This window comes from Microtus pennsylvanicus, chromosome 11 (assembly GCF_037038515.1).
Source record: "Microtus pennsylvanicus isolate mMicPen1 chromosome 11, mMicPen1.hap1, whole genome shotgun sequence".
In the NCBI taxonomy this organism is placed as follows: domain Eukaryota; kingdom Metazoa; phylum Chordata; class Mammalia; order Rodentia; family Cricetidae; genus Microtus; species Microtus pennsylvanicus.
This window is the reverse complement of record NC_134589.1, coordinates 89,415,721-89,442,925: the sequence shown is the minus strand read 5'-3', so window position 1 is coordinate 89,442,925 and position 27,205 is coordinate 89,415,721. Positions and strand designations below refer to the sequence as shown.

Genomic DNA, 27,205 nt, shown 5'->3' with positions numbered 1-27,205 from the left:
CACAGTTTGTCATCAGCTGTTGGCAAGGTAGATGCCCAATCCACACAGGAAGCCCAGCCTACCTGTCTATCAATACTGGTTCCATTTTCAATGACCACAGCCAAAGTGTCTGGTTTGTAGTGGCCAAGGACGGGTTTTCTGGAAGGATTAAGGAAAAGGACATCACAGAAGGTCTTGGTACAGGAATCTGAGATGAAATGTCCATGGCCGCAGCTCCTGGGTTGGATGGGGCTACCCATATCTAGACCCGGGATGACCAGCAGCTTCAGAGGCCCCTCCAGTGACAAGGACAGATCCGAGGACAGCAAGGCCTCTAACAGAATCACACAGGCCTTCCAGTCCACTGTACACGCCCCCTGACAGTCAGCAGGACACACTGAGGTCCTCAGCAGGCATGCACCCCTCCCACGCTCAGCAGCAACTGCACATACCTCAGAACCTGAGTTGCACCAAGGGTCCACTTGGGCACCAGATCTTGTCCATCCAGCAGCATACAGGTCTCAGAGCTCACAAGCAGCACGTCCTGGCCAGCTTTCCCTGGGACATTCATCAGGTAGCGAACTGCTCCAGAGCTAGACGAGGAGAGTGGAGGTGGTGGGGGGAGCATATGGGTCCTGCCTCACCAAGACAGGCCTGTTGGGATTCTTCCCTCAGGCCCCCATGGTATATCTCCATGTTTCTCAGTTCCCTAGCTTGGAAGTATAAATGAGATGCTGTTTGTGGAACAAGGATGATCTCCCCATTCAATATTTTTCTCTACTACTGGGGGATGAAAGCTAGCCAAGCACACTATCACGGAGCCACCCCGGCCTTCTCAGTTTTTACTCTGCTTTTGCTTGCCCGTTTTTCAGTTCCAGAGACATGGCGGTCTAACAGTACTTCAAGGTTCTAGTTTGGTTGTCCTGTGCTCCACACAAGGTTGTCCCTAACTGAGACCTGTGTGTCAGACAAACCTGGGCAGAAGCCTCCGGTGGGCAGAGCTATTAAGTATATTCTCCCAGTAGGAGTCTTCCTTAAACTGGCCATCTCTCCCAGTGATTCTCTCATAGAGACCCTTCACAGAGACGCCGCAGAGAGCACTTGCTGTTCAAAACACAGAAGGACACAGTCACCATGGGGACCAGGTACACCCATCAGTCCCACCTCCGGAACCACACCCAGTCTAGCCTTTGGGCTTCCTGATTGTTGCTTGTCAGCTTACGAACCGGAGTGGCCACAAGATGGCCAGTCACCAATTTACATGCTCCTTGATCTAGCCCAGAACCCAGTGTTCTGTCTAGCATCACTCCAGGAGAAAAGCCCATCCCAAGAATGTGGCATCCAACATACCACAGGGCAGGAGAATATAGTGAGCACCCGTTCTGGTCACATGGAGGAGGGCGCCACCGTCTCCATCCACACCCAGGCTGTCTCTGTGGCCAATCTGGTACCCGGTGCTGCCTGAATAGATAGCCCCGCTGACCTGAAGTAACAAAGAACAGTAGGGAAAAGGAAGAACCTGCTCCATGGGAGGGCAGGGGAGCTTTAGGGAGTTACAGAGAAGGTGGTAAACACTCTTTGGGTCTGGGGGAAAAGTACTTTGAGGAGAGTGACCAACAGGGAGCATGTGTGATTGTGCTGCACAGCCTGCTGGGAAGTATGGGAGCTGTAGGTCATGGAGCTGCAGGCTCATGCCAACCCATACATAAGCCATGTGCGTTCTGCCACCCATGGGGAAGCCAGTAAGTTCCTGTAGAGATGGAGCCTCCCAGGATGCTGCACGTGTGGACCCCAGGATGCTGCACGTGTGGACCCCAGGATGCTGCATGTGTGGACCTCAGATGCTGCATGTGTGGACCCCAGGATGCTGCACTGTGGACCTCAGGATGCTGCATGTGTGGACCTCAGGATGCTGCATGTGTGGACCTCAGGATGCTGCATGTGTGGACCTCAGGATGCTGCATGTGTGGACCTCAGATGCTGCACGTGTGGACCCCAGGATGCTGCACGTGTGGACCCCAGGATGCTGCATGTGTGGACCTCAGATGCTGCATGTGTGGACCCCAGGATGCTGCACTGTGGACCTCAGGATGCTGCATGTGTGGACCTCAGGATGCTGCATGTGTGGACCTCAGGATGCTGCATGTGTGGACCTCAGGATGCTGCATGTGTGGACCTCAGATGCTGCACGTGTGGACCCCAGGATGCTGCATGTGTGGACCTCAGATGCTGCATGTGTGGACCCCAGGATGCTGCATGTGTGGACCTCAGGATGCTGCATGTGTGGACCCCAGGATGCTGCATGTGTGGACCTCAGATGCTGCATGTGTGGACCTCGGATGCTGGATGTGTGGACCTCAGGATACAGAGCCCTGGGAGAACCCCCTGCTGGGTGGTCACAGAAATTCTCTCTAGGGAAAAGTGGAAGAGGAAGAAAAGGGAGTAAGTGGGCCTGGGGTACTTGAGAACTACGCTTATCACCTCGTGCCCCTCCCGAGCGAGGATCAGTAGGTCTGGGGCGCCATCACCATCAACATCGGGCACCTGGAGCAGGGGGCTCAATACAGAAGCATTTCCACCCAAATTGCTGGAGTGGCTCCACAGGGTTTCCCCTAAAACCAAACACACAGAGGCTCCAATCATCTTGACGAGCCAATGATAGACTTACATGAGCCATTCTTGGCAGCCCACTTAGATACAGGAGTGTGTACAAGTGCTCTGAAATGTTGCAGAACAAGCACACACAGATGAGGGAGAAGATACTAGAAGATACTAGATAGCCTCTTGAAAAGGCAGCTGGGTACCACGGCTCAGGCCTGTAATGTCAGCATTAGGAAGCTGACCTAGGAGGTTTGCTGCAAGTGAAAAGCCAGCCTGGGATACAGGTCAGTCTGGACTACATAGTATGACCTTGCAAAAAACTGCAACATCATGGAGCAGGAGGATGGCTCAATGGTTAAAGCACTTGCTACACAAGTGTGATGGCCAGAGTTCAGATCCCCAGACGCTCACATAAAAGTTGGGTGTGTCTTTCTTCCTCTGGCCTGTTACATTAAGGCTCGGAGACTTGTTCTAGGAGAGCGGCATCAGTAGGCTCAGTCCGGCCCTCTAAGCCACCAGGAGCCAAGGCTGACCACTATTCCCTCATAGCAGGTGACACTAGTTGTCTGTTAGCATCCACAGCAAGATGCAAACTGTGTTTGCAAAGACACAAGGGCAACACGGCAGAGCAGCTGAAAGAGTTGACACCACTGGCTTCCAAGTGGTCACACCCTCATTTGAAAGGTTCCTACCCACTCAGCAACCCCCAGGAGAGAGCCAGGGCTGACCTGTGAATAAGCTGACCGCAATGAAAGAACCTAGTCTTCCCACAAGGATACAGGCAGAAGAAGACACCTCACTGTCCGACGTTAGTGGTACGGCACACTTTACAAGGGCGATATCTTGGGCCACAGGTCTCTCCCAGAGCACGCTGCCATTGGCCCCGGACACAGCAGCCACAAAGGCACAAGGAGTGGAAAAGCCTGGAGGGGAGAGGGGACAACCATTTGGTCAGTCTCAGACAGTGTTCTGCCACCTCCTGGCTCCCTTATTCTGTGTCTCAGCCACATGACTGAGCCCATTTCCCTTACTTCCCCTTAGACCAGAGTCTCAGAAGGCACTGGGGTTGGCCCCAGGTGGAGTGAGGGAACTGAAAGCCTTATCGAGCCTATTCTATTAGAAAGAAAAAAGGATGGGGTGGTTCCCTGAATCCCCTCCACTCGAATGCTCCAAATAAAAAGGTGGTGTGGACAAAGAGCCTTCATCCCATGGGGTGGGGGCTCCTTGTTAAAAGGAACAGGAATTACCTTCATCGGCACAGGATCTGGTGAAATTGTTACTGCTGTTGGTGTTTTTATAAAGAAAGAGAACGTCCTGGATCTTGTCCCTGTTTACGTCTCCCGTAGCCAGAAAGTCATACGGGACTGAAAAAGAAAGTCACAGACTATGCTCCGCGGGTCATGCCTGTCTTTGGGAAGGTCAAGTTGAATGCTCTGTGTGGTTTGGTGCTCCCAACGTACAACTTGCCACTGGGAGGTACTCCCCCTCCCCAGATAAGAGCAGGATCTTCCTCACTAAGACAAGCAGTTTCTTCAGAGGCAGGCAGATCTCTGTGAGTTTGAGGCCAGAATGATCTACACAGAGAGTTCCAGGACAGCCAAGGCTAAAAGAAAGACCTTGTCTCAAAAAGAAACAAACAAACAAACAAAGTAGAAAAAAAAATCTGAGTATCTGTACAGAAGACAGTCCTCAAGACCAGCATGGGATTCAGTCACACTCCACCCTTGTTAGTCCCTGTATCTCCGTCATCAAGGGTTCAAGTGAGAAGCTCTACGCTTAAAACCAAACCATAAGAGGTTGAATTTGGGCATTTATCATACTCAAAATGGATCAGACTCCTAGACAGAATTAGAACTAGAAAATATAGGCCTGGTGTGATGGTTCACACCTTTAATCTCAGCACTAAGGAGTAAAAGTAAGCCAATCTCTGCAAGTTCGAGGCCAGTCTGGTCTACAGTGCTAGTTCCAGGACATCCAAGACTACACAGAGAAACCCTGTCTCAAAAAAAAAAAAAGTGGGTGAAGGATTTCACAGCCATCTCTCCTAAGATGTCCAAGTGATGAACAGGCACATGCGAAGACGTTCAATGTGGCTACTTATCAACCAAGAGCAGTTTTCTGCATGAGAACTGGGAGCAGGAGGTTTAGGATGAGTTCATAGCCTCAGTGACATAACACGTCTGAGGCCAGCCTAGGCAATATAGTACATTCTAGGCCAGCAACAGTTCCATAGCCAGAACTTGTCTAAACAGCAGTGGCTGGAGTGGACAGCTCATTACTGATCCTCAGCTGTTGCAGAGGATCTTCCAGAGGCAGAGGCCAGCCTGGTCTACAGACTGAGTTCCAGGACAATCAAGGCTACCCAAAGAAACCCTGTCTGGAAAAACAAAAAACACAACAACCAAAAAGACAAAAAGAAAGAAATACATTCATTAAAAGAACAAGACGGGCTGGAAAGATGGCTCAGTAGTTAAAGAGCAGTGGCTGCTCTTCCAGAGGTCCTGAGTTCAATTCCCAGCAACCACATGGTGGCTCACAACCATCTATAATGAGATCTGATGCCCTCTTCTGGCCTGCAGTCCTAATGGAAGACAGAACACTCATATGCATAAATAAATAAGTCTTAAAAAAAAAAAGCAAGACTTGGGGAAGTAAGGATGCAGCTCAGGTGGTAGAGTGAGTTCCTAGCATTCATGGAGCCCCGGGTTCAGTCTCCTGGACCACAGGTATGGGAGCACACTCCCATAATCCTAGCAGTTAGGGTGTGAGGCAGGAGTTTAAGACCAGCCCAGCTCCACCGTACGTCTGAAGCCATCCTGAGGTTAAATGAGAACTTGTCTCTAAACAAACAAACAAACAAATAAAACTAAAAATGGAAAGGCTCTTCTGCTGCTTTTCATAAGGGCTAATTCATGGGGCAGATATAAACTGTGATTTGGTTTCCCACCCGGAGCACCTCGGGACACCTCCACATCTGCTGTTCCCTGCAGCGGAGTCACTGAACTGTTTCCATTAATCAGCCAATAAGCCTCCTTTTTCTTACCTACCTGACCAGGGCAGTGCTTCTGGTTCCAATAGAGGCTCCTAACATCTCCAAGTTCAGAGGCAAACCCAGCAGCCACTCAGGGCTGACTGCCAAAGACCACCAGGCTCCCATTTGTAACAGCGCCGGCCCAAGAGGGGTCTGGAACCCTGCTGGGGAAAGAGGCCCCTGGCAGGCTCACCTGCAGCGTTGTAGTCAAGCCTCCACATTCCCTGAGACGAGGGTCGGTCTGGACATGGGATGATGAAAGAGACGACAAACACCACGAAGAGACAGATAAACAAGGAAAGGAAAAATGCCACCGTGCGGCACCGGGACAGGCGGGACTGCTGAGGCTTGCTCTTCAAGTTCTCGCTTTTCGATTGGTTTCCCAGGTTTTCCTGTGGTTTTCTGTCCTCATTCTTCAAGGGGTGGATTTCAGCTTCTAGATCCTTGTTATCGCCCATTCTGAGCACATTCCAGAGCTTAACGATGGTCACTGCGCGGGAGAAGAAATGGGTACGGTCAGCAGTTCCATGAGCTGCTCACCATCTCGCTCAGTTTGTGTTCTGATTCTTAGGCATTGGTTACAGTTGCCACTCTGGACCACCAGCCCAAGAAAAAAGGACATGAATTTTTGGACTGTCCACAACACATGCTACCTAAGACGTCAATACAACAGGAAAAGGCAGGTTGGTTGTACAAACCAGCAAACCAGCAGCCAGTATATTTGTCCTCTAACACCAGGGCTTCACTAGGGGACACGGTGACCAGAACCAATGACAATAAACCCACGCATGACATTCATTAACCAAGCTCCCCCTGCTCACTTGTCAGACACACAGGTGGGAAAGGGGATGTGTGACAGTCGGATGCGGCCAACATTCTCACAAACGGACTCCCAAGAGATCCGTGGGAAGGCAGTTTTCTCTGAACTGAAAGATTCTCTCCAGGAAGTAGTGGGAGGCACAGTGGAACCTGAAAGATTCTGGAAGGACCCTTCCCAGCTTCACGGAAAGAGAAACAGCTCCTGGGAGGGAGACTGACCAGCCAAGTGCTCAGGGGAATCTCAGATCCAGAGGGTCTACCAAGCAGTGCAAAGAGAGAGCTCCTGGTCAGAGCTTCCTGAGGTAGGGTGCTACCTGAGTTAGGGTGCTTTCAGCTGCTTTGGGGTCTTCTCTGCTCCTGCAAGTGACCCTCACCCACATTCTTGTTAGTAAACACCCCCCCCCAAAATTTATCGGTTCACCAAGCTGGACTTTGTTCTGTCATGGGTTCCCATTCTGGGGTGAGTCGATGCCTTCCCAGGAAAAGTCTGCCACATAAGATCTAGACACTGGCTACTCTTCCATAGGACCCTGGTTTGATTCTAAGCACCCACATGGCAGCTCACAACGGTCCATAACTCTAGTTCCATGGGATCTGATGCTTTCTTCTGGATTCCGCAGGCATTGCACACACATGCTTTATGGACATACATGCAGGCAAAACACCCATACACATTAAAAATAAATTACACCCATACACATTAAAAATAAATTACACCCATACACATTAAAAATAAATTACACCCATACACATTAAAAATAAGTTAATTAATTAAAAAAAAAGATCTAGATTCCAACTTCAGAGAAACTTTTGTTGTTGTTGTTGAGACAGGTTCTTACAAGTTCTGGCTGACTGGGAACTTACTACGGGAGACTAGATTTACCCTGAACTCACAGAGATCCACCTGCCTGTGCCTCCCCCACTACCAACTTAAAACAATCTTAAATGAGCAGGGAGTGGCGGTGCACGCCTTTAATCCCAGCACCTGGGAGGCGGAGGCAGGCGGATCTCTGGCATCTCTGAGTATGAGGCCAGCCTGGTTTACAGACTGAGTTCCAGGACAGCCAGGGTTACATAGAGAAACCATCTCAAACTTTGGTCCTCTGGAAGGGCAGCAAGTTCTTTTAACTGCTGAGCCACCTCTCCAGCCCATGGTGTTTTTTTGTGTTTGTTTGTTTTGTTGTAGTTGTTGTTGTTCGCTTGTTTTTTGAGGTAGGGTCTAACTATGCACCCCAGGCTGGCCTCAAGCTCACAATCTCCTCAGTTTATGGCTACAGTCATGTGCCAGCATGCTGTCTCTTCTACCACAAACGAAGGTCAGAAGAGGTATTCCTATCAAAGGTAATGAGTCGGCCAAGGGAAAATCAAACATTGAGTCATCCAGGCCCCACATTAAGCCCAAGCCCCTGAGGTGGGTGGGGCAGCACAGCCGGGCTGTACGGGAGAGGTAACCAGGGGAAAAGTCAGCAGTGCACCTGGCAGGGGGCAGCAGCAAGGTGCAAGGTGCCGGGCGATGCCAGGCATAAAGAGAAGCCAAGCTGCAGCAAGCCCAGCGCTGCAGACACAAGGAAGGGACATCTGAATGTCTAAAGCACAACTGTTTGTGGCAAGGCAAGGAGAACCGAATGAGAAGCCACCTGCTAGCATTTTTGATCCTATCTTTAGAGCTCTGGAAGCCCTAAAGTCTAATTACGGGAAACTCCAGCCTGAGCCGAGCAGCCATCATTACCTGTTGGAAACCAGAGAATCTTTTGGTGCTGTGCAGGCAAGCACCTCTGAGCTTCATATTTCAAGTCAGGTGTGGTGGCTCACACCTGTCATACTGACATTTGGGAAGCTGGGATAGGAGGACTGTCCCGGTAGAAGGCCAGACTGAGCTACAGAACAAGACCCCGTCTCAACAACAGCAGAAACCTTCACCCACTGGGCATAAGGCAGGGTCCTAGGAGTTTGAAAACACAGCCCATCTGCCCTTAAGGTCCACATTTCCCAGACCTACCTGGCGGTGGGGGCACCTGAGGGCCTGTTCAATAGCAGAATCTCCTGGCCAGCAGCTGGGGCATCTGATCACTGGTCGCGGATGGTCTTCGCCTCCATAAGCCCAGGCAGACCTAAGGGTTTGTAAAGCCTTCAGTAAATGCACTTCAGGTCACCAATGACTGCAGCTGGTCCTGCCACAGCTATCTACACTCTCCACACTCGGGTGCCTACACAATGCTGGTCCCAGACCCCATACTGTCTAATAATTGCCCCTTAGGCGGGGGTCTGAGTCAGAGTCAGGACTAATGTTCTCCTAGAGGCTCCCAGGGGCAGCCAGGTGGAGGAGGAGTGCGGAGAACCTGCCCTTGTTTGTCTGTCTCATTAGCTACCACTAATTCAGCCACTGTGGCTCATCGAATCAGAGGACGGCCACAGTGCTCCTCACTCCCAAGTGGAGCCTCATCTTACTGCCAACCAGGAGAGGTGCAGAGAGAAGAGAACACTGCCTCGATCCGTGTAGAGAGCGTTCTTCTTTTGGGCAAATCTCAGGAGACTTAGTTGATCTAAGTACAGGTCTCAGGCTATTAAACTAGTGTCCAGCCGTCTGTGTGTCTGTCTGGGGACTGGACTTGCACCTAAACACTGAGCTACAGCATCATCCTGCTTTTCCTTTTATTTATTTAATTTGTTTTGTTTTGTGTTTTTGGAGTTGGTGGTAGTTTTGAGACAGGGTTGGTCTCACTATGAAATCCCGACTGGCCAGAATATCACTATATAGACCAGGCTGGCCCCAAACCCATCTGCCTGCCTCCCAAGTGCTGGGTTAAAGGCAGGTGCCACGACATCTGGCATTCTTTTGTATTTTGAGACAAAGTCTCATGTAGTCTAGGGTGGTCTTGAACTCACTTATGTGCCAGAGGTGACCCTGAACTCATCTTGCGTCCACGCCCCACGTGCTGGGAACACAGGAGTGAGCTGCCATGCACGCCCAGTCTATGCAGTCAGAGAGCCAGCCCAGGCCTCGTGTTCACTAGTGCACGCTACCATCCGAGCTACAGCCCCAGCTCCTGTTCTCCTTTTCTTAGTCATTCTCAAATTCCTAAGCCGCATGGACACCTCAACCTAAGAACAAAGGACCACGTAAAGCACTACAAGTTAGCTTGGTTTTCTGTTTATTTATTTTAATTTTTTTGTTTTTTTTTTTTGTTTTTTTTTTTTTTAGTTTTTTGAGACAGGGTTTCTCTGTAGCTTTGGAGCCTGTCCTGGCACTAGCTCTTGTAGACCAGGCTGGCCTCAAACTCCCAGAGACCCGCCTGCCTCTGCCTCCCGGCTTATTTTAATTTTTGAAATCAGCCTAAGTGACTCAGCATTTAAAAATGTTGCTGTCCAATCGTGAGGACTGAGTTCAGATCTGAGCACTCACGGTGGCTGGATCATTAATGCCTGTAAGTCCAGGTTCGCAGGTTTGATTCTCTCCTGCCTCCATCTGCATCTACACACATGTGTTCATACATTCACACAGATAACATACACACAGACACACGCACAAGAATAAAATAAATTATCCAGGCGGTGGTGGCACACACCTTTAATCCCAGCACTCGGGAGGCAGAGACAGGTGAATCTCTGTAAATTCGAGGCCAGTCTGGTCTACAGAGTGAGTTCCAGGACAGGCTCCAAAGCTACAGAGAAACCCTGTCTCAAAAAAACCGTAAATAAATAAATAAATGTGTGTTTAAAAAGGTCAGTAATATGTGGACATGGAGGCGCACTCCTGCAACCTAGTACTTTGGTGGTGAAGAAAGAAGATCAGAACGCAAAGTTACCTTCAGCTACATGTTAGATTTAAGGCCTGGCTTGGTTACATGCACCTGTACCCCCCGAAAAACCTCAGTAATGAACACATCTAATACAATCTTTGGAAGGCAAAAGAGGACAAATCTTAGGAGCAGAAGCATGCTACCAGTTTCTTACTGTCCTTTCAGAATAGCCCACGCATCTATGGAGATATGGCAAGGATACCTCCAGAAGGCCATTTTATAACTACGACCAGGAAAACAAAAGCTGGCCTGGCGGCACAAGTAAAAGTAAACAAAGTAAAATGAACGGAGTAGCTACGCTATAAAGGTGATCTCTCAAAGCTAAAGGAGCAGCAAACTCTTTATTCTTATGCTTAGCCGTTCATTCCTTCGTTCCTTCATTGTGAGCAGGCGCACGTGTATGTGTCCGCGTGAGTTCAGTCAAAAGACAACTTGCAGGAGTTGGTTCTCTCCTTCCCAGCAGAATTGAACTTAGGTCGGTAAGCTGAGCAGCAAAAGCCCTTCCCACAGCCATCCTATCACCCCGGGAATGGGAAGAGTTAATATACTTCGTGATTTATCATATGACATCACACCAGATGGGTCACCTGTGGCGGGAATGGAGCACTGCCAGTTTCTGTGAATGGCTTTCGTTGCTGTTTTGAAACATGGCTTCATGTAGTCCTGGATGGCCTCAAACTCACCACATGGTCAAAGCCGGCCTTGAACTCTAGTATTGGGAGTACAGGTGTACACCACTACGTCTGGGGATTTTGTTTTGTTTATTTGGGTTTGGATCTCACTATGCAGTCCAGGCTGGCTTGAACTTGTGATCTTCCTGCCTCTGCCTCCCAGGCACCAGGATATCACAGGTGTACATCACTCCCCCAGCGAGTTATCTGTTTTCTGATTTGGAGCCCAGTGGAAAAAAAAAAAAAACCTGCCCAGGCTCCCATCTCTGCCACAGGCTTAGAAGTAGTGAGTGGACACCACGAATGCTCCTGAGTGCTGGGTTAGCTAGGTCATCAGGTCATCAGGTCGTCAGGTCGTCAGGTCGTCAGGTCATCAGGTCGTCAGGTCATCAGGTCATCAGGTCATGGGAACAACTTGTGGGAATCAGTTCTTGCCTTGTTTCTTTTTTGTTTGTTTGTTTGTTTGTTTGTTTTTTCAAGACAAGATGTCTCTGTGTAGCTTTGGAGCCAGTCCTGGAACTCACTCTGTAGACCAGGCTGTCCTCGAACTCACAGAAAACAGAGGCCTAAGAAAGTGGGAATCACTCACTTGTTGCCCATCGTCCAGGAAGCAGCAGAGGCTGTGAATGAGCCATCTCCAGATTCCCAGGCCAAAGCCAAACCTTTGGAGAAGACTATTGGGTGAAGTGAGGATGGCCTGGGAACCCACCAGATCAGGAGACTGGGGATGGAGAGTGAAGGACACCCTATTTTATTTACTTGTGATACTAGAGACTGGTTTCCTGCATAAGAGCCAAGTGAACTCCACTGAGCTACATCCATTGTCCTTAATTTATTTTCTTTTTAAGTAAATAATAGGTTGGAGAGGTTCCATGGCTAAGAGCACTGGCTGCTATCCAGAAGACCTAGGTTCAATTTCCAGCACCCACATGCTGGCCCAGAACTATCTGTAACTCCAATCCCAGGGAGTCTGATGCCCTCTCCTGGCTTCCATAGGTACTGCATCCATGCAGTACACAGACATATATGCAGGCAAAACACCCATACAGAATAAAATAAAGCATAAAATTTAAAAAGATACATAAATGAATAAATCATTGATGACCCAGACAATGCATGTCTGCAATCCTAACTGACGGGTGTGGGGGAAATGACCAGGAGTGCAACATCAACACCATCTTTACATAGCAAGTCTGTAATGAGACCTGTGTCAAAGGAAACAAAGGGCCCAGGGGAAGGGGCCTGCACATAGACGCACTGGAAGTGTGGCCTGCAGAAAGAGACAGAGTACATGGCTGGCATGCTGCAAGCCCAGGCCTTAATCCTGGTGTTGCCACCAAAAGAAACAGCGATGATTCTGTTACTCAGTTTCCATCTACCGCTGAGGTGAATGTGAGCAGCCGCAGAGGGGCGGTCAAGACTGGCAGACATGGGGACCGTTTGGGCACAGCCTTGTAAACAAAGACCTAGAACTTCACCTCGACGTTTCTCCATCAGTTACTCAAGCGCTGTGCTAGGCATCTGGTGTGGAAGCATTGGTGAGGCTGCTGAAAACACCATAAGCAGCTTTTCCAGAAAATCCTGATTCGACAGAAAAGAGCACTAAAGATTCGCCCTAGTCAAGATTATGCGATAAAATGGCTGTAGGAAGTAGTGCAGAAATGGTTCTTTTTTTTTTTCCCTCGAGACAGGGTTTCTCAGTGTAGCTCTGACTATACTGGAACTTGTTCTGTAGATTAGGTTGGCCTCAAAATCACAGAGCTCCGCCTGCCTGTGCTCTGCCAGAGCTCCTGAGTGCTGGGATTAAAGGTGCAGGCTCGAAATGGTTCCATCTAAAAGGGTGAGAGAACTCGGGCGTGGCTGACTCACGTGATCCCAGCACTAGTTAAGCCTGGGCAGAAGTTCAAGGCTATGCTCGTCGACTAATGAGTTTAAGGTTAACTAAATACGTAAGACCCAGTCTGGAAAATTCAGGAAAAGCCAGGTGTGGTGGCTCATGCCTTATATCTCAACATCCAGAAAGCAGAGGCAGGTAGACCTCTGTGGGTCAAGGGCCAGCTCCTCTATATAGGGCTCTATATAACCCTTGAGCTGCCTGAGAGGCTGTCTCAAAAAAGAAAAGAATGGGAACTGGGTAGGCAGTCAAGGACTGGAGCTGACCCGCTGACCCTCAGGTCTGTGGAGAGCCTGAGCAGGCTGGTGAGCTTTGTGACCCGGCACTAGGGAGGCGGAGTCAGGTGGGAGGGAGGCGGAGTCAGATGGATGGGAGGCGGAGTCAGGTGGAAGGGAGGCGGAGTCAGGTGGAACCTGAGACTCTGGCTAGCCAGCCACGTCAAAATGGAGCCCACCAAGTCCCAGCCAAAGTCTTCAAAGAGGTGAACAGTTCCTGAAGAATGACGCCTGGTCTCCAAGCATGCACACACATGAACACATATGAGCCACACAGAAGGGTAAAACCGTGCTGTGGCTCACGCAGCCAGGTGGAGGCAGGTTTGAGAAACACTCTAATGCCTTATCACTTTGATATCTGCTTCCTTCCTTCCTTCCTTCCTTCCTTCCTTCCTTCCTTCCTTCCTTCCCTCCCTCCCTCCCTCCCTCCCTCCCTCCCTCCCTCCCTCCTTCCTTCCTTCCTTCCTTCCTTCCTTCCTTCCTTCTTCTTTGGGGAGGGGGTTTCAAGGCAGGGTTTCTCTGTAGCTTTGGAACTTGTAGTGAAACTCACTCTGTAGCCCAGGATGGCCTCAAACTCAGAGATCTGCCTGCCTCTGCCTCCCAAGTGCTGGGACTAAAAGTGTACGCCACCACTGCTGGGCCAGGAGATGCTTTTAAGAGACAGCTCAGCAGTTAAGAGCACCTGATGCTCTTGTAGAGAACCCCAGTTCAGTTTCCAGCACCCATATGGTGCCTAACAACTATACCTCCAGTTCAGGGAATCCACAACTCTCTTCTGACCTCCTTGGGCAATGCATGTGTGTGGGTCACAGACATACATGCAGGCAAAACACTCATACACATACATAATTATTAAAACACTCATACACATTATTAAATTATTAAAACACTCATACACATTATTAAATTATTAAAAACTTTAAAACTGGGCTGGAGAGACGGCTCAGAAGTTAAGAGCACTGGCTGTTCTTCCAGAGGTCCTGAGTTCAGTTCCCAGCAACCACATGGTGACTTACAACCACCTATATAGTGAGATCAAGTACCCCTTTCTGGCGTGCAGGCAGAAAACTATATAACAAAAAAAATTTAAAGTCAGGTGGTGGCGGCGGCATATGCCTTTAATCCCAGCACTTGGGAGGCAGAGGCAGAGGCAGAGGCAGATAGATCTCAGTGAGTTCAAGGCCAGCCTGATCTAAGAGCCAGTTCCAGAACAGCCAAGGCTGTTACACAGAGAATCCCTGTCTTGAAAAAAACAAACAAAAAAAATTGAAATCATATTTTATGTGGATGAGTGTCTTGCCTGTATGTAGTGTATGCATTGCACACCCTTGGAGGCCAGAGATGGTGTTGGGGCCTCTGGAACTGGAGCTACAGAGGGTTGCTAACTGCCATGTGGGTGCTGGAAATCAAACTTGGGTCTTCTGGGAAAGCATATGCTGTTTTGAATGATGGGGTCATCTCTCCAGTCCTATTTTTCTTTTTAATTAAAAAACAAAAGTAGATAGAAAAAAAATAGAAACAAAAAAAGGAGTTCTCTTCTACTGTGGCTTCTAGGGATTGAACACAGGTTGCCAGGCTTATATGACAAGTACTTTTACTTGCTGAGCAATCTTTTTACATTTTTCTTTTTTTGGTAAAGGTGCTCCTGTTAAGTTAGACTAGTCTGGAGTTGCTTATGTACTCAGGGTGACCTTAAGCTCCTGATCCTCCTAAGAGCTGCAATTAAAGGCACACCCACTAAGACCGGTTGAACTTTCCATTTCTAAATATTGTCTTCAGAGAACATTTTATAAGTGGATCATGGTATGCGAACTTTGAAGTTGTTTTTTTCCACTCAGTATGACGAGGTCCACCCAAGTTGTCACAGATATTATCAGTCTCTTCCCGTTCTGGGCTGAGCAGCCCATGTGTGGATGCTGCAGTTTGAACAGAGGCATACTAGAGGATATTTGAGTTGTTTCTACTTTGAGCTAGTACAAAAGAAGTCACAGCATATATACACATGTCAACCCTGGGTTTCTAAGTCCGAAAGAGCTAAAGAACTTTGTTTAAGTTCTGAAGAACTACCCACTTGGTCACAGGCCTCCTGCGGTGACCATTGGCCACGCCCCAAGGCCACAGTCCTCACCCCAGACAAAGGCTGGCTTCACAGGGCTGTTTTTATATTGGAATCCAGAACAAATGATCCACAGAAGGGAGATAGTAAATTCTACTGGGAAGCCTTTGGAAATTTGAAGGCATCCCGTGGAAAATAGCCAGTAGACAGAAACCTTGGTAGGTACTCAAGGGTAAAGCAAAGGAACTGAGAGTAGGCAGGATGGCCCAGTGGGTAAAGGCACTTGCTGTGTATGCCATGTGCCCGGAGAACTGAGTTCAATCCCTGGAAGTGAAAGGAAAGAAAAACTGACTTCACAAAACGTATTTTCTGACCTCCATGTGTAAGCCAGGGAATTTATGCTCCCCCTACACAGACACAGACACAGACACACACACACACACACACACACACACACACACACACAGAGTCATAATAAATAACAAGAACTTAACTAGCTTGCCTTCTAATTATTTTTTAAATTTAGTTATTTGTTTGCATTTTATGTACATTAGTGTTCTGCCTGTATGTATGTCTGTGTGAGAGTATCAGATCCCCTGGAAGTGGAGTTACAGACAGCTGTGAGCTGCCATGTGGGTGCTGGGAATTGAACCTGGGTTCTTTGTTTCTTGTTTTTGTTGCTTATTTATTATATATATATTTATTATATATATTCACTTTCCAAGAGACAGTGCCAGATCTCACTACAGATGGTTGTGATCCACCATATGGTTGCTGGGAATTGAACTCAGGGCCTTTGATGGCTCTGTCTGCACATATGCCTGCACTCCAGAAGAGGGCATCAGATTCCATTATAGATGGTTATGGGCTACTATGTGTTGCTGGGAATTGAACTCAGGACCTCTGGAAGAGAAGCCAGTGCTTTAACCCCTCAGCCATCTCTCCATCCCGCTTAAAAGTCTCTGCTGTCCGGGTGCTGGGATTAAAGGTGTATGCCACCAACACCAGTCTTAATTTTTTTTTTTAATTTTATGTGTATAAGTGTTTTACCTGCATGTATGTCTATATACAACATGCTTGCTTGATGCCCACAGAGACTAGAAGAGGGCATTGGATCCCCTTGGAATTGGAGTTGCAATGGTGGTGAGCTGCCCTGTGGGTGCTGGGAACTGAACGCAGGTCCTCTGCAAGGACAGCAAGTATTCTCCATCATCAAGCCGTCGCTCCAGTTCCACTGTAATCTTTCTTTATAGACTCCTGTTCTGACAGAACCAAGCCCTGGGGAAGACTGTGGGCCCAAATCAAATAAAAATAATGTCATTTATCCCCAAAGTGCACCTGAGCCAGACAGAAGAGATGACAGTTTCCTTCTCCCTCAGTAAAAGACAGTGTTCTATGCCCGGTGCTTGTTTCCCCGGGAATCACAGCCTACACTGAATCTCTGTGAGCAGATTGCACAGCTCCCCTGGGCATCTGCTTCTGCGGGACAAGACTTCCCATGCAGCCTGGGGTAAGAGGTAAGGTATAGCAGGGCAGGGCGTGTCTCTTCCGAGGTACGAACTGGCATCCTGATCGTAAGGCTGGCACATCAGTGTCACCTAGAGTGAAGGTTTATGCAGCTGGACCTGCGCGAAGACGGTAAAAGCTGGCAGGCTGATGAGACCAAGCTGGCCTCCAACTAACACACACTGTGCAACAAATAACTTTCTGTATAGGACAACGTTCGGTCCGGTCTGTGAGACCATTACCATCCAAGCGCGGGGAGCCAAGACACTACATGATTTTTACAATAGCTTTTGAATGCATCATTAGTTCAAAATAAAACACAAATAACAAAAGGAGGTGGGCAGGGCGGTGGTGGCGCACGCCTTTAATCCCAGCACTCGGGAGGCAGAGGCAGGGGGATCTCTGTGAGTCTGAGGCCAACCTGGTCTACAAGAGCTAGTTCCAGGACAGGCTCCAAAGCTACAAAGAAACCCTGTCTTGAAAAACCAAAAAAAAAAAAGTGAAGTCAGAGGTTCAAACAAGTTCAGGAGGGAGAACCAGCTCCCTTGGCGCCTTAGCCAACGCCTTCAAGCCCCCAGTTCTATGAAACTGCTTTTCTCCAAAGACAGGAACCTTTTGTTTGGCTTTGCTTGTGGATGGAAGAATATCATTACTGGAGGAGTTTTTCAGTAACTTAGGGACATACTCCAAGAACAGCCTAGCCACTGGCCTGTTGCAGCTGTTTCAGCAGAATTACTGGCTTCTTGAAGCCACCGCTGCAATCACTTCCCTTTTCAGAGTGGATAAAAACCATACAGCCTAAGTCATCAAAACTGAGATTACCAAATCCTCAGAGCAGAGAGCAAAGGCCACAGTCACCGAGGATCACGTAGGCCAGACCACAGTGACAGCCTAAACACCAAAGGGACAGATGGCCCATCCTCTCATTGCTAAGCACTCTCCACACAGGGCTTAATGCCTTACTGCAGAACGGGTGAGTGCAGGCTTAACTTGGAAAGGAAAGTCCAAAAATACTGTTGTGAAATTCCTTCATGGCACCCATAGGATCCCTAGGAAGAATATTCTGGGGACTCTACTCAGACATCAACAAAAAAGGTAGTTATTAAAGGCCCCAAGAGCAACAAACCAAAGCCAGGCAGTTCATATTTCACACAGGCAGCATGAGGCTGGTTCAGAAATTTGCTCGGCACTACCAGAAAGGTATTAACGTTTTCATTTGCTGTGGTCATTAAAAATACCTGGAGCAACAGACAAAGCATTACAAGGCCTGGCTGCCAAGGAAACCGAGCTTGGCACCGTCCCTGCCACACTGCGGCAATTACACTAACAACCAGAGTCAGTACATTTGGTCATTAGAAAAACAAGACCAGGCACGGTGGTAAACACTTGGAACCCCAGCAGTTGGGAGAGGGAGGCAGGAAGCACCAAGGATCAGGATCAGCCTTGGCTACATAGCAAGTTCAGGGTCTAACAGAGGTACCTTGCATTTAAAATGAAAACAATCCCCAAAGAATTCCATTTTAGAATTGGGACCAAATTTCTCATAATTTCTTAAATGACTTCTGGCACTTTTAATCATGCATTTATACAAAATAAAAACATCATCCAACTCAGAAAGTTCTGAAGATGCTGTCTTGTGCAGTATTGAATATTTGAGCTAACTTTATTTATTGAGACAGAGTCTCTACATTACCCTGGCTGTCCTGGAACTCGCTCTGTAGACCCGGCTAGTCTCAAATTCAGAGATCCTCCTTCGTCTGCCTCCCAAGTGCTGCGGTTAAAGGTGTGCACCACCACACTGGCTACTTATTTATTTTTGAGACAGGGTCTCACTGTGTATCCCTGGCTGGCCTCCAACTCACTCTGCAGACCAGGCTGGCCGAGACATCATGACATCACAGAGAGTCCACCTGCCTCCATCTCCCAAGCTCTGGGATTAAAGGCGTGTGGCGCCACCCCCAGCCTCAGCCTAACTTTAATTCTTAGGAAAGATAAACAAACACATCATTGGCCGGGCGATGGTGGCGCACGCCTTTAATCCCAGCACTCGGGAGGCAGAGGCAGGCGGATCTGTGAGTTCGAGACCAGCCTGGTCTACAAGAGCTAGTTCCAGGACAGGCTCCAAAGCCACAGAGAAACCCTGTCTCGAAAAAACCAAAAAAAAAACAAAAAAACAAAAAAAACACATCATTCTCACTAGTATGCAAATCTACCTGCATTTTAATAAGTGGCAAAAATACATGTAAACCAAAAAACTGTTTTAAAATAAACTTCTTAGTAATTTATTGTTAAGCCTGGAGAGATGGCTCAACATTTAAGAACACTTGTTGCTATTCCAGAGGACCCAGGTTCAATTGCTAGGACCCAGGTTCAATTGCTTGCCCCCACATGACAGCTCACAAATCTATAACTCCAGTTCCAAGGGACCCAATACTGCTTCTGACCTCCATGGGCACCAGAAACTCGGTGGTGCCCAAACATACACACAGAAAAAGCACTTGTATACAGAAAATAAATAAATAAATAAATAAATAAATAAGGTGGAGAACTGAGAAAGTTACCTGATGTCAATTTAGCCTCCCAATGCACACTCATGAACATGTACAAACACACATATACACACATACACGCACACACACAAGTTTTGCAGCACCAGGGATTGGGGATTGAAACTAAGACTTTTTTTTTAAAGATTTATTTATTTATTCTTTATGTATACAACATTCTGCCTCCATGTATGCCCGCATGCCAGAAGCGGGTGCCAGATCTTATTACAGATGGTTGTGAGCCACCATGTGGTTGCTGGGAATTGAACTCAGGATCTCTGGAAGAGCAGCCAGTGCTCTTAACCACTGAGCCATCTCTCCAGCCCTGAAACTAAGGCTTTATGTACGCCAAAAAGGCAAACATCTAATAGGTTATATCCCAACCCTATGATATATATCATTGTTGGGGGGAGACAAAACAAAAGATAGCTTGAAGCAAGACAACGCCTTTGATAGTTTTTCAGACAGATTGTCCCCTGGCTCCACGGACTATCAGGAAATTAGACACTCATTCTCTGTTCCATGGGCTGCCACACCTGTCCTCCAGTAGCATGCAGACTATCATGACCTGAGTGAAAACGCTGATTGTGGGGAAAGAACAATAAAATTGTGCCAGAGCTTGTGTAGTTCATAAACACAGTGGATGCAGAAAGGAAATGAAATACGCTTCCTCTAAGGGCTCTGAGTTTCTGAGTCAGAGACAATTAAAAATAAAAACGAATCTGATTATGTTTGCTTCAAATTTATGGGAGGTTTGAAATCCCCAGGATGGGCAGAGCAAATAATTTGCAATGGCAGTTCTACTGATCTGAAAGCAAAGGGTCATATATACATATACATAAACACAATCACATATATATATGTGTGTGTGTATATATATATATATTATATATATTCCTAGCACCTTATCAAAAATCTAAGTGTTGTGGTGTGTGTGTGTGCTATTGTGCATGTGTATCCATGCATGTGAAGGCCAGAGGTCAACATGGAGTCTACCTTCTGGGAATCCAAACTCAATTTCTCATTCTTTCACAGCAAGTCCTCTACTGTGACAAGGCCCCTTTTCTTTTCTGCACAGGCTGGCTTGGAACTTACCCTGAATTCCTCATCTTTTTGCCTCTACCTCCCAGGTGCTGGAATTATAGGCCCACACCACCATGGCAAACTCATTCTTTTAAGCAAAAGTTCTATGAATAAAGGAAGTTAGCCAAAAAGATCTAGCATTCAAAATTAAGCATTTTGATATAAAACACAGTTTATACATATATGTTTGTGTACCACATTTGTGCCTGGTGCCCACAGAAATCAGAAAAGAGTATTAGATCCCCTGTAACTGGAGTTACAGAAGGCTATGAGCTGTCACACAGGGGCTGGGAATCGAACTGGGTCCTTTCAAGAGCACCCTGTGCTCTTAACTGCTGAGCCATCTAACCCATGAGCCATTATCTCCAGCTGTTTTGAGACAGGGTTTCTCTGTGCAGCCCTGGCTGTCCCGGAACTCGCTGTGTAGACCAGGCTGGCACTGAACTCAGATATTCAGCTGGCTCTGCCTCCCAAGGGCTGAGTGCTGGGAATTAAAGATGTGTGCACCACTGCCTGGCTCCACTTTCTGTCTTCACATGTGTTCAGCTTGTGTCCTTCTTGGGAACTTCCTGATACTCATCATCTAACTATTCTCTCTCTCTCTCTCTCTCTCTCTCTCTCTCTCTCTCTCTCTCTCTCTCTCTCTCTCTCACACACACACACACACACACACACACACACACACGAGAGAGAGAGAGAGAGAGAGAGAGAGAGAGAGAGAGAGAGAGAGAGAGAGAGAACCTGAATCTACCCCTTCATTCATTTGTCAAGTCCCAGCTTGAGAAGCATAAAGTCCTAGAAAAGTTCAGTTTGTTAGAAAAGTTTGGTTTGACCCTTGTTAATCTCTTCTTGCCCCAGAAACTCAGTATATTTCTTTCATAACTTGTGTGTGTGGTACATCTCCAACTCAAAGCATTCTCTGCGTGCTCATCTTCTGCCAGATCAATTTTATGACACTGTCCCAAAAAGCACACACAGTGAACACTCAAATATAACTGAAATGGGCACAAGTTGTTTTTGTTTGTTTGTTTTTGTTTTTCAAGACAGGGTTTCTCTGTGTGGTTTTGGAAACTGTCCTAGAACTCACTCTGTAAACCAGGTTGGCCTCGAACTTACAGAGATCCACCTACCTCTGCCTCCCCAGTGCTGGGATTAAAGAAAGGCGTGTGCCCCCACTGCCCCTGGCTTGGGCCAATTTTTTTCACCCCTGAGACAGGGTTTCTCTGTCTGTAACCTTGGAGCCTGTCCTGGAACTAGCTCTTGTAGACCAGGCTGGCCTCGAACTCACAGAGATCTGCCTGCCTCTGCCTCCCTAGTGCTGGGATTAAAGGAGTGAGCCACCATCACCCAGCTCGGCACAAGATTTTAAGGAGCATGTCTCTGGACAAAAAGATGAGTATAACAACTCGGTCTCCTTGTTCCAGATCCTAAGTTTATTCCTGACCTACCATCACCAACCAATCTTACAACAAGAGTGAACAAAAGCTTGTCCCTAATATATATATATATATATATATATATATATATATATATATATATTAGGCTGGAGAGATGGCTCAGTGGTTAAGAGTACTGCCTGCTCTTCCAAAGGTCCTGAGTTCAATTCCCAGCAACCACATGGTGGCTCACAACCATCTGTAATTAGGTTTGGTGCCCTCTTCTGGCCTGTAGGCATACAAGCAGACAGAATACTGTATACATAATAATAAGTAAATATTTAAAATATATATATTTACATATACGGGCATGACCGTACATCAGTAATTAAAGGACTCAGGAGGCTAAAGCAGGGCATCACAGTGAGCTGAAATTCAGCCTTTTTTGGTTTTGTATTCAGCCTGGGCTATATACAAGAACAAAAACAGGAACAAACAAGAACAAAATCAGGCAGTGGTGGCAAATGCCTTTAATCTCAGCATTCAGGAGGCAGAGGCAGGAAGATCTCTGAGTTCAAAGCCAGCCTGGTCTACAAGAGCTAGTTCCAGGACAGTTAGGGCTGTAACACAGAGAAGCCCTGTCTCAAATAAACAAAACACAAGAACAAGGTGGGCATGGTTCTGAATACCTTTAATCCCAGCAGTTGGGAGGCAGGAGCAGGTGGATTTGAGTTCAAGGCTGGCCTCAAACTCAGAGAGTTCTAGAGCAGGCAAGGCTACATAGAGAAACCTGTCTCAAAACCACCCCCACCCCCCAAAAAAAGAACAAAAGAAAGTCTTTTACACTGCATGGCCTGCACCACCTCCAAGACTGGTCCCTGTAGTCTAACTGGGTTCAAATATGAGATGTTTGAGACAGACGCCCACAACAACCAACCAGGCAGCACCGGGTTTTCCAGCTGAGCCAAGCAGATGTGAGACAAAGATAGTTATAGTGTTCTGTTGTTTACAGCGAACACTACTGACTCTCTCCACAAAGCGGAATCTCAACACAAAGAACAGAGGCACAATAATTTCTCAAAGTGGAACAAATCTTAAGGTCATGGTTCCCTGACTAAGACAAAAACTATCACAGTGTACACAGACCATATTCAGCTCAGAAGGAAATCGGTCTCAGGTAAGTCTTACAGATTAGCCCAAGGGATAAACTTTTTTCCTGAAGTCTAGATTAGACTTATTTCCTGCAATTCCCCTATGAATCTGTATTATTCCTTTTCACCCCTACATTTAGTAGGGGACTATTAAGGTAAATTATAACTTTAATTTGCAAAAATTTACTTGAAGTTTTGCATCAATTCTTATCGCTATTTTTGTTGTTGTCTGTTTCTGGATTTTTTTAAAATTTTGTTTGTTTTTTACACGGGGTCTTATTACCCAGGCTGGCCTTCAATGTGCTATCTAGCTGATCTTGAACTTCTGATTCGTGTGCCTGTGACTCTCAAATTCTAAGATTACAGGCTTGTGCCACCATGCCTGACTGCCACATCATTTTTTTAAGACTTTCTTAATGGACACATCTATACATTCACAGACAAATAGAGAACACCAGCTCTGTGAATCAACTACCAAGACTGAGTGAGGTCAACAGAAAACCAACTGTTTTCACCAATGAACTAACACACGACTCCTGCATGCTCAACCTATGACCATTCTAAAACGTATTCCACTTCAGAGATAAATCACATGAGTGGTCAGCACCTACTTTCTGATTATTTAGTTAGGAGTCAGCATTTTTGTACATGTTATAGTCTAAAAACCTAAGTTCCATGAAGGTGCTTACAAATGAGATTGGGAGCGCATCACACCAAGAGCGTGGGTTTCAAGATCAATTTTGAGTGAGATGTGTGGTAAACTTCAGGACACTTAAGAAACCCTGTAGAGCCTAACTCACCTATCTTGTTGATCTAGTCCCTCCCTTTTATATTTTTCCTTTCATTTCATTTTATTTAATGAGTGTGTATATGTGTATGGGCACATGCATGCCACTGACAGCATTTGTGGGAGTCAGAGAACAACTTGCAGGAGCTGGTTCTCTCCTTACACCATGTGAGACCCAGGAATCCAACTCAGATCAGCAGACTTGGGGGCAGGTGTCTTTACAGGTTGAGCCATCTCAACAGCCCCAGGTCCTCCTCATGGCGACCGCTTAGGTTGTATTTTAAAACTTCTCACAGTGATTTCTGGAGCCCTCTCAGATGTTCCAAAAATATCTCCTGGTCGTGTTACGAGTCTAGAATGAGTCATGACCACTTCAGAACAAAGTCAAAACCTTGGTTAACACCAGGTCCTTCCATCCCTGGCTCCTGTCTGCCTGCCACCCTTCCCGCGTCTCACAGCCACAATCTGTCCCCATCACACTGTTGTTCTGCACTTGCCCCCACATCTGCCCCTCTTCCTCTACCTGCTCCTACAATGCAAGTAGAAAACAGATGTGCCAAAAACCCACCAGGACACTTCCCGTGATGCTTTATACCACGGTGGCTTAGGGTTCCCCTCTGGGTTCTCGTGACAGAGATTTCCAGAAATTTAACACACACTTATTGTTACTGCTCACCCTGTCCAAGGACAAAGCAGAGTGGTGGCCGGCAGAAAATACACATAAGCGTGCACATGTCTGAATGAATGTCTAATCTTTAATATGACCATCAGCCTCTCTTGGGAGAGTCACTTACTAACACGTGAGTTCATTAACCATTAAAAAAAAAGAAAGAAATCTATAGCTTGCAGGATCAGGTGGCTTTAAATGCCAACTGTAAACACGGGACACCAATCAGAAGTGACAACACTTGTGCCTTTTTTCTTTTCTTTTTTCTTTTTCTTTGTCTTTTTGAGACAGAGTTTCTCTGTGTAGCTTTTGGATCCTGTCCTGGAATTCACTCTGTAGACCAGGCTGGCCTGGAACTCACAGACATCCGCCTGCCTCTGCCTCCTGAGTGCTGGAACTAAAGGTGTGCGCCAATACCACCTGGCCCTGTGCCTTCTTTTTAGTACTGTGACCGTATTTTTCTCTAGTTAAGTCCACCGCAATGGTTTTGTTTGTTTATTTGTTATTTTTCGAGACAGGGTTTCTCTATGTATCTCTGGCTGTCCTGGAACTTGCTCTGCAGACCAGGCTGGCCTCAAACTCACAGAGATCCTCCTATCTCTGCATCCTGAGCGCTGCAATTAAAGGTGTACGCCACCACTGCCCAGCTGACCGCCTCAATTTTCTACAGGGAAATCTGCTTTCCCAAGTGCTCAACATCATCCTGGTGACTGAACACTTCTCTTCCCTTGGAAAAGCCCCGTCCCAAGACCAACTGTCTAGTCAGTCATTCTCACATGAAAGCCGTGTGAATGTTCGGTGTGGAACTCCAGCTTTAATTAGAGGAATGAGTAGGCGCTCTCTTCCCATAGGTGTGGTTAGCAGCATGGTTTTAAAATACAATCACAAGGGGCTAGAGAGTTGGCTCAGAAGTTAAGAGCATTTGCTGTTCTTGCAGAAGATCCAGGATCAACCCCAGCACCCACATGGTAGTTCACAAACATCTGTAACTTCTGGTGAATCCAATGACCTCTTTGGACCTCCACAGGCACCAAACATGATCACAGTGCACAAACATACTGGAATGGCAACACACACACTTCCAGCACCGGAGGACTGGAGAAGAGGATCCCTGGAGCCCCTACTCCTACAAGTTGTCTTCTCTGATACGCACCCCCCCGCACCCCCCCACATGCACACATACACACACACACACACGCACACATACACACACACGCACACATACACACACGCACACATACACACACACGCACACATACACACACGCACACATACACACACACACACACACACACACACACACAAATTTCACAAACTCTTTGCTGTACCTATTCCCAGAATGTGGAGGGGGTGTTAGACTTCAAAACTGAGTCACAAAAAGTACAGTAGTTCCTATCACACCCCCACCCCCATTTCCCTTATGAGGGAAGACAGCTACCAATAGAAAACAGGAAAGATTCCAGGGGCATCGATAACACTAGCCACTGGCCTTTTGAGTCAGTTGTCTTGGATTTAGATCCCCTCAACCTAGTGAGAGCCATCGGGCCATCATCACCTACGTCTGGTTCGCAGCCCACACAAAGTGCTGACTCGTAAATGTTGTTTTATTTTGTGCATTTAGTTGGACAAGACCTCATGTTGTAGCCTAGGCTGACCTCAAACTCAGAATTCTTAGGTCTTATCCTCAACTTCCGTATTCGAGGTATGCACCACCACACCTAGCATAAAGATTGTTTTAATCCATTAAATTTTGTGTTTCTTTGTTACAAAGCAATTGATAAGCAGCACAAGGAGGCAATTGGAAGGGGGAGTGAGAAAAATGCCAGTATGGAAGAAACAACGGCCCAGCACCCGAAATGCTCAAGCAGGAACATTGCTTCCAGTTCAAGGCAGCAGGAGGAGGCGGTGATCAGATTAAAGAAACAAGCAGCCGGGAGAACTGTGAGGGTGAAGAATGAAGACATCCCCATCACCATCCATGACGTTACCCACCACATTGCCTTGGCCCTGAACTTGAAGAATATAAACTGATTCTCACTATTGCCCTGCTGAGAGGGACAGAATTTAAGGAACTACACGAGACTAGCAGATGTCCTCCTGAGCCCAGGGTCTCTCAGGTAGGTCACTCCCTGTCGCTCTGGGTCAGCACTGCGCCCTCCAGGGAACACACAAGTGAACACAGATTTGTTTCGGCGAGTTCCGCGCGCCCGGAGGTGCCAGGCCCCTTGTATGACCCTGCTACTCTGGGAGCTCAGGCGGGGCCGACCCGAGCAGTGCGCCGCTCTCCAGGTGGCCGGACCGGCTCCAGGCCCCCACTAGCTCCTGGCAATCGAACGCAGCCGGCTTCGGCCCGAAAGAGGTCGCGAGTGAGAGTTACCTAGTTGGCTCTCGACCTGCTCTCAGACGCGTCCGGGAGATCCTGCTCCTCAGCAAGTGGTCCTGGACTGCCAGAGCTGGCTCAACTGCGGTCCCTGGAGTCCGGGATCCACATTCCAAGCAGCCGGGGTGGAGAGCACTGGAGCAGAAGGACGGACTGCGTAGGAGAGCGGCGCCCTTCCCCAGCCGCCCCGGGCCCGCCCCGGCCTGGAGGGCAGCGTGCCACGCCCCCACAGGGCCCGCCCCAGACCTGCCCTGCAGCAAGCCCCGCCCCAAAGAGGCTATGGTTTCCTCCTTAGTTCCACCCCACCAGCGCTGTGCGTCACTTCCTGTCGGCGGAAGGGGCGTACCAGCGTGACCTAGTCAAGCTACCTGAGTTAATTGCTTAGCAACGTGAATGTGGCGTCCGGTGTTGCTCCTTTCCAGCAAAGAGCCCACTAGTGCTGGAGCCGAGCATTTTGACATGGTACTGTTATGATAGCTTGGGTCTCATGTTGCAATACTGACCCCAGAAAACTGTGAAGGGAGACATTGGTCACCTGACCAGAAGGAGACCCTCTCTAAGGGTTCTTTTTTCTAGACCGCAA

At 47.7% G+C, this 27,205-nt stretch overlaps 1 protein-coding gene across 2 annotated transcripts in view; it reads right to left on the bottom strand.

Annotated features, from left to right (window-relative positions):
- Positions 1 to 26,844, bottom strand: part of Fam234a (family with sequence similarity 234 member A) — a 28,815-nt gene extending 1,971 nt beyond the window's left edge. The window contains exons 1-10 of one of the 2 annotated variants that reach the window (XM_075941409.1): positions 26,620 to 26,844; positions 8,430 to 8,541; positions 5,805 to 6,101; positions 3,828 to 3,944; positions 3,309 to 3,503; positions 2,461 to 2,591; positions 1,330 to 1,462; positions 954 to 1,083; positions 432 to 572; positions 63 to 138 (exon numbers count right to left, since the gene is read on the bottom strand). In XM_075941409.1, coding sequence (XP_075797524.1) covers positions 63 to 138; positions 432 to 572; positions 954 to 1,083; positions 1,330 to 1,462; positions 2,461 to 2,591; positions 3,309 to 3,503; positions 3,828 to 3,944; positions 5,805 to 6,069 — 1,188 coding nt within the window. In that variant the 5' untranslated portion in view covers positions 6,070 to 6,101; positions 8,430 to 8,541; positions 26,620 to 26,844. The remainder of the gene's footprint in view (positions 1 to 62; positions 139 to 431; positions 573 to 953; positions 1,084 to 1,329; positions 1,463 to 2,460; positions 2,592 to 3,308; positions 3,504 to 3,827; positions 3,945 to 5,804; positions 6,102 to 8,429; positions 8,542 to 26,619) is intronic. The other variant, XM_075941410.1, reaches the window with a different exon arrangement.
- Between the last annotated feature and the right edge of the window lie 361 nt (positions 26,845 to 27,205).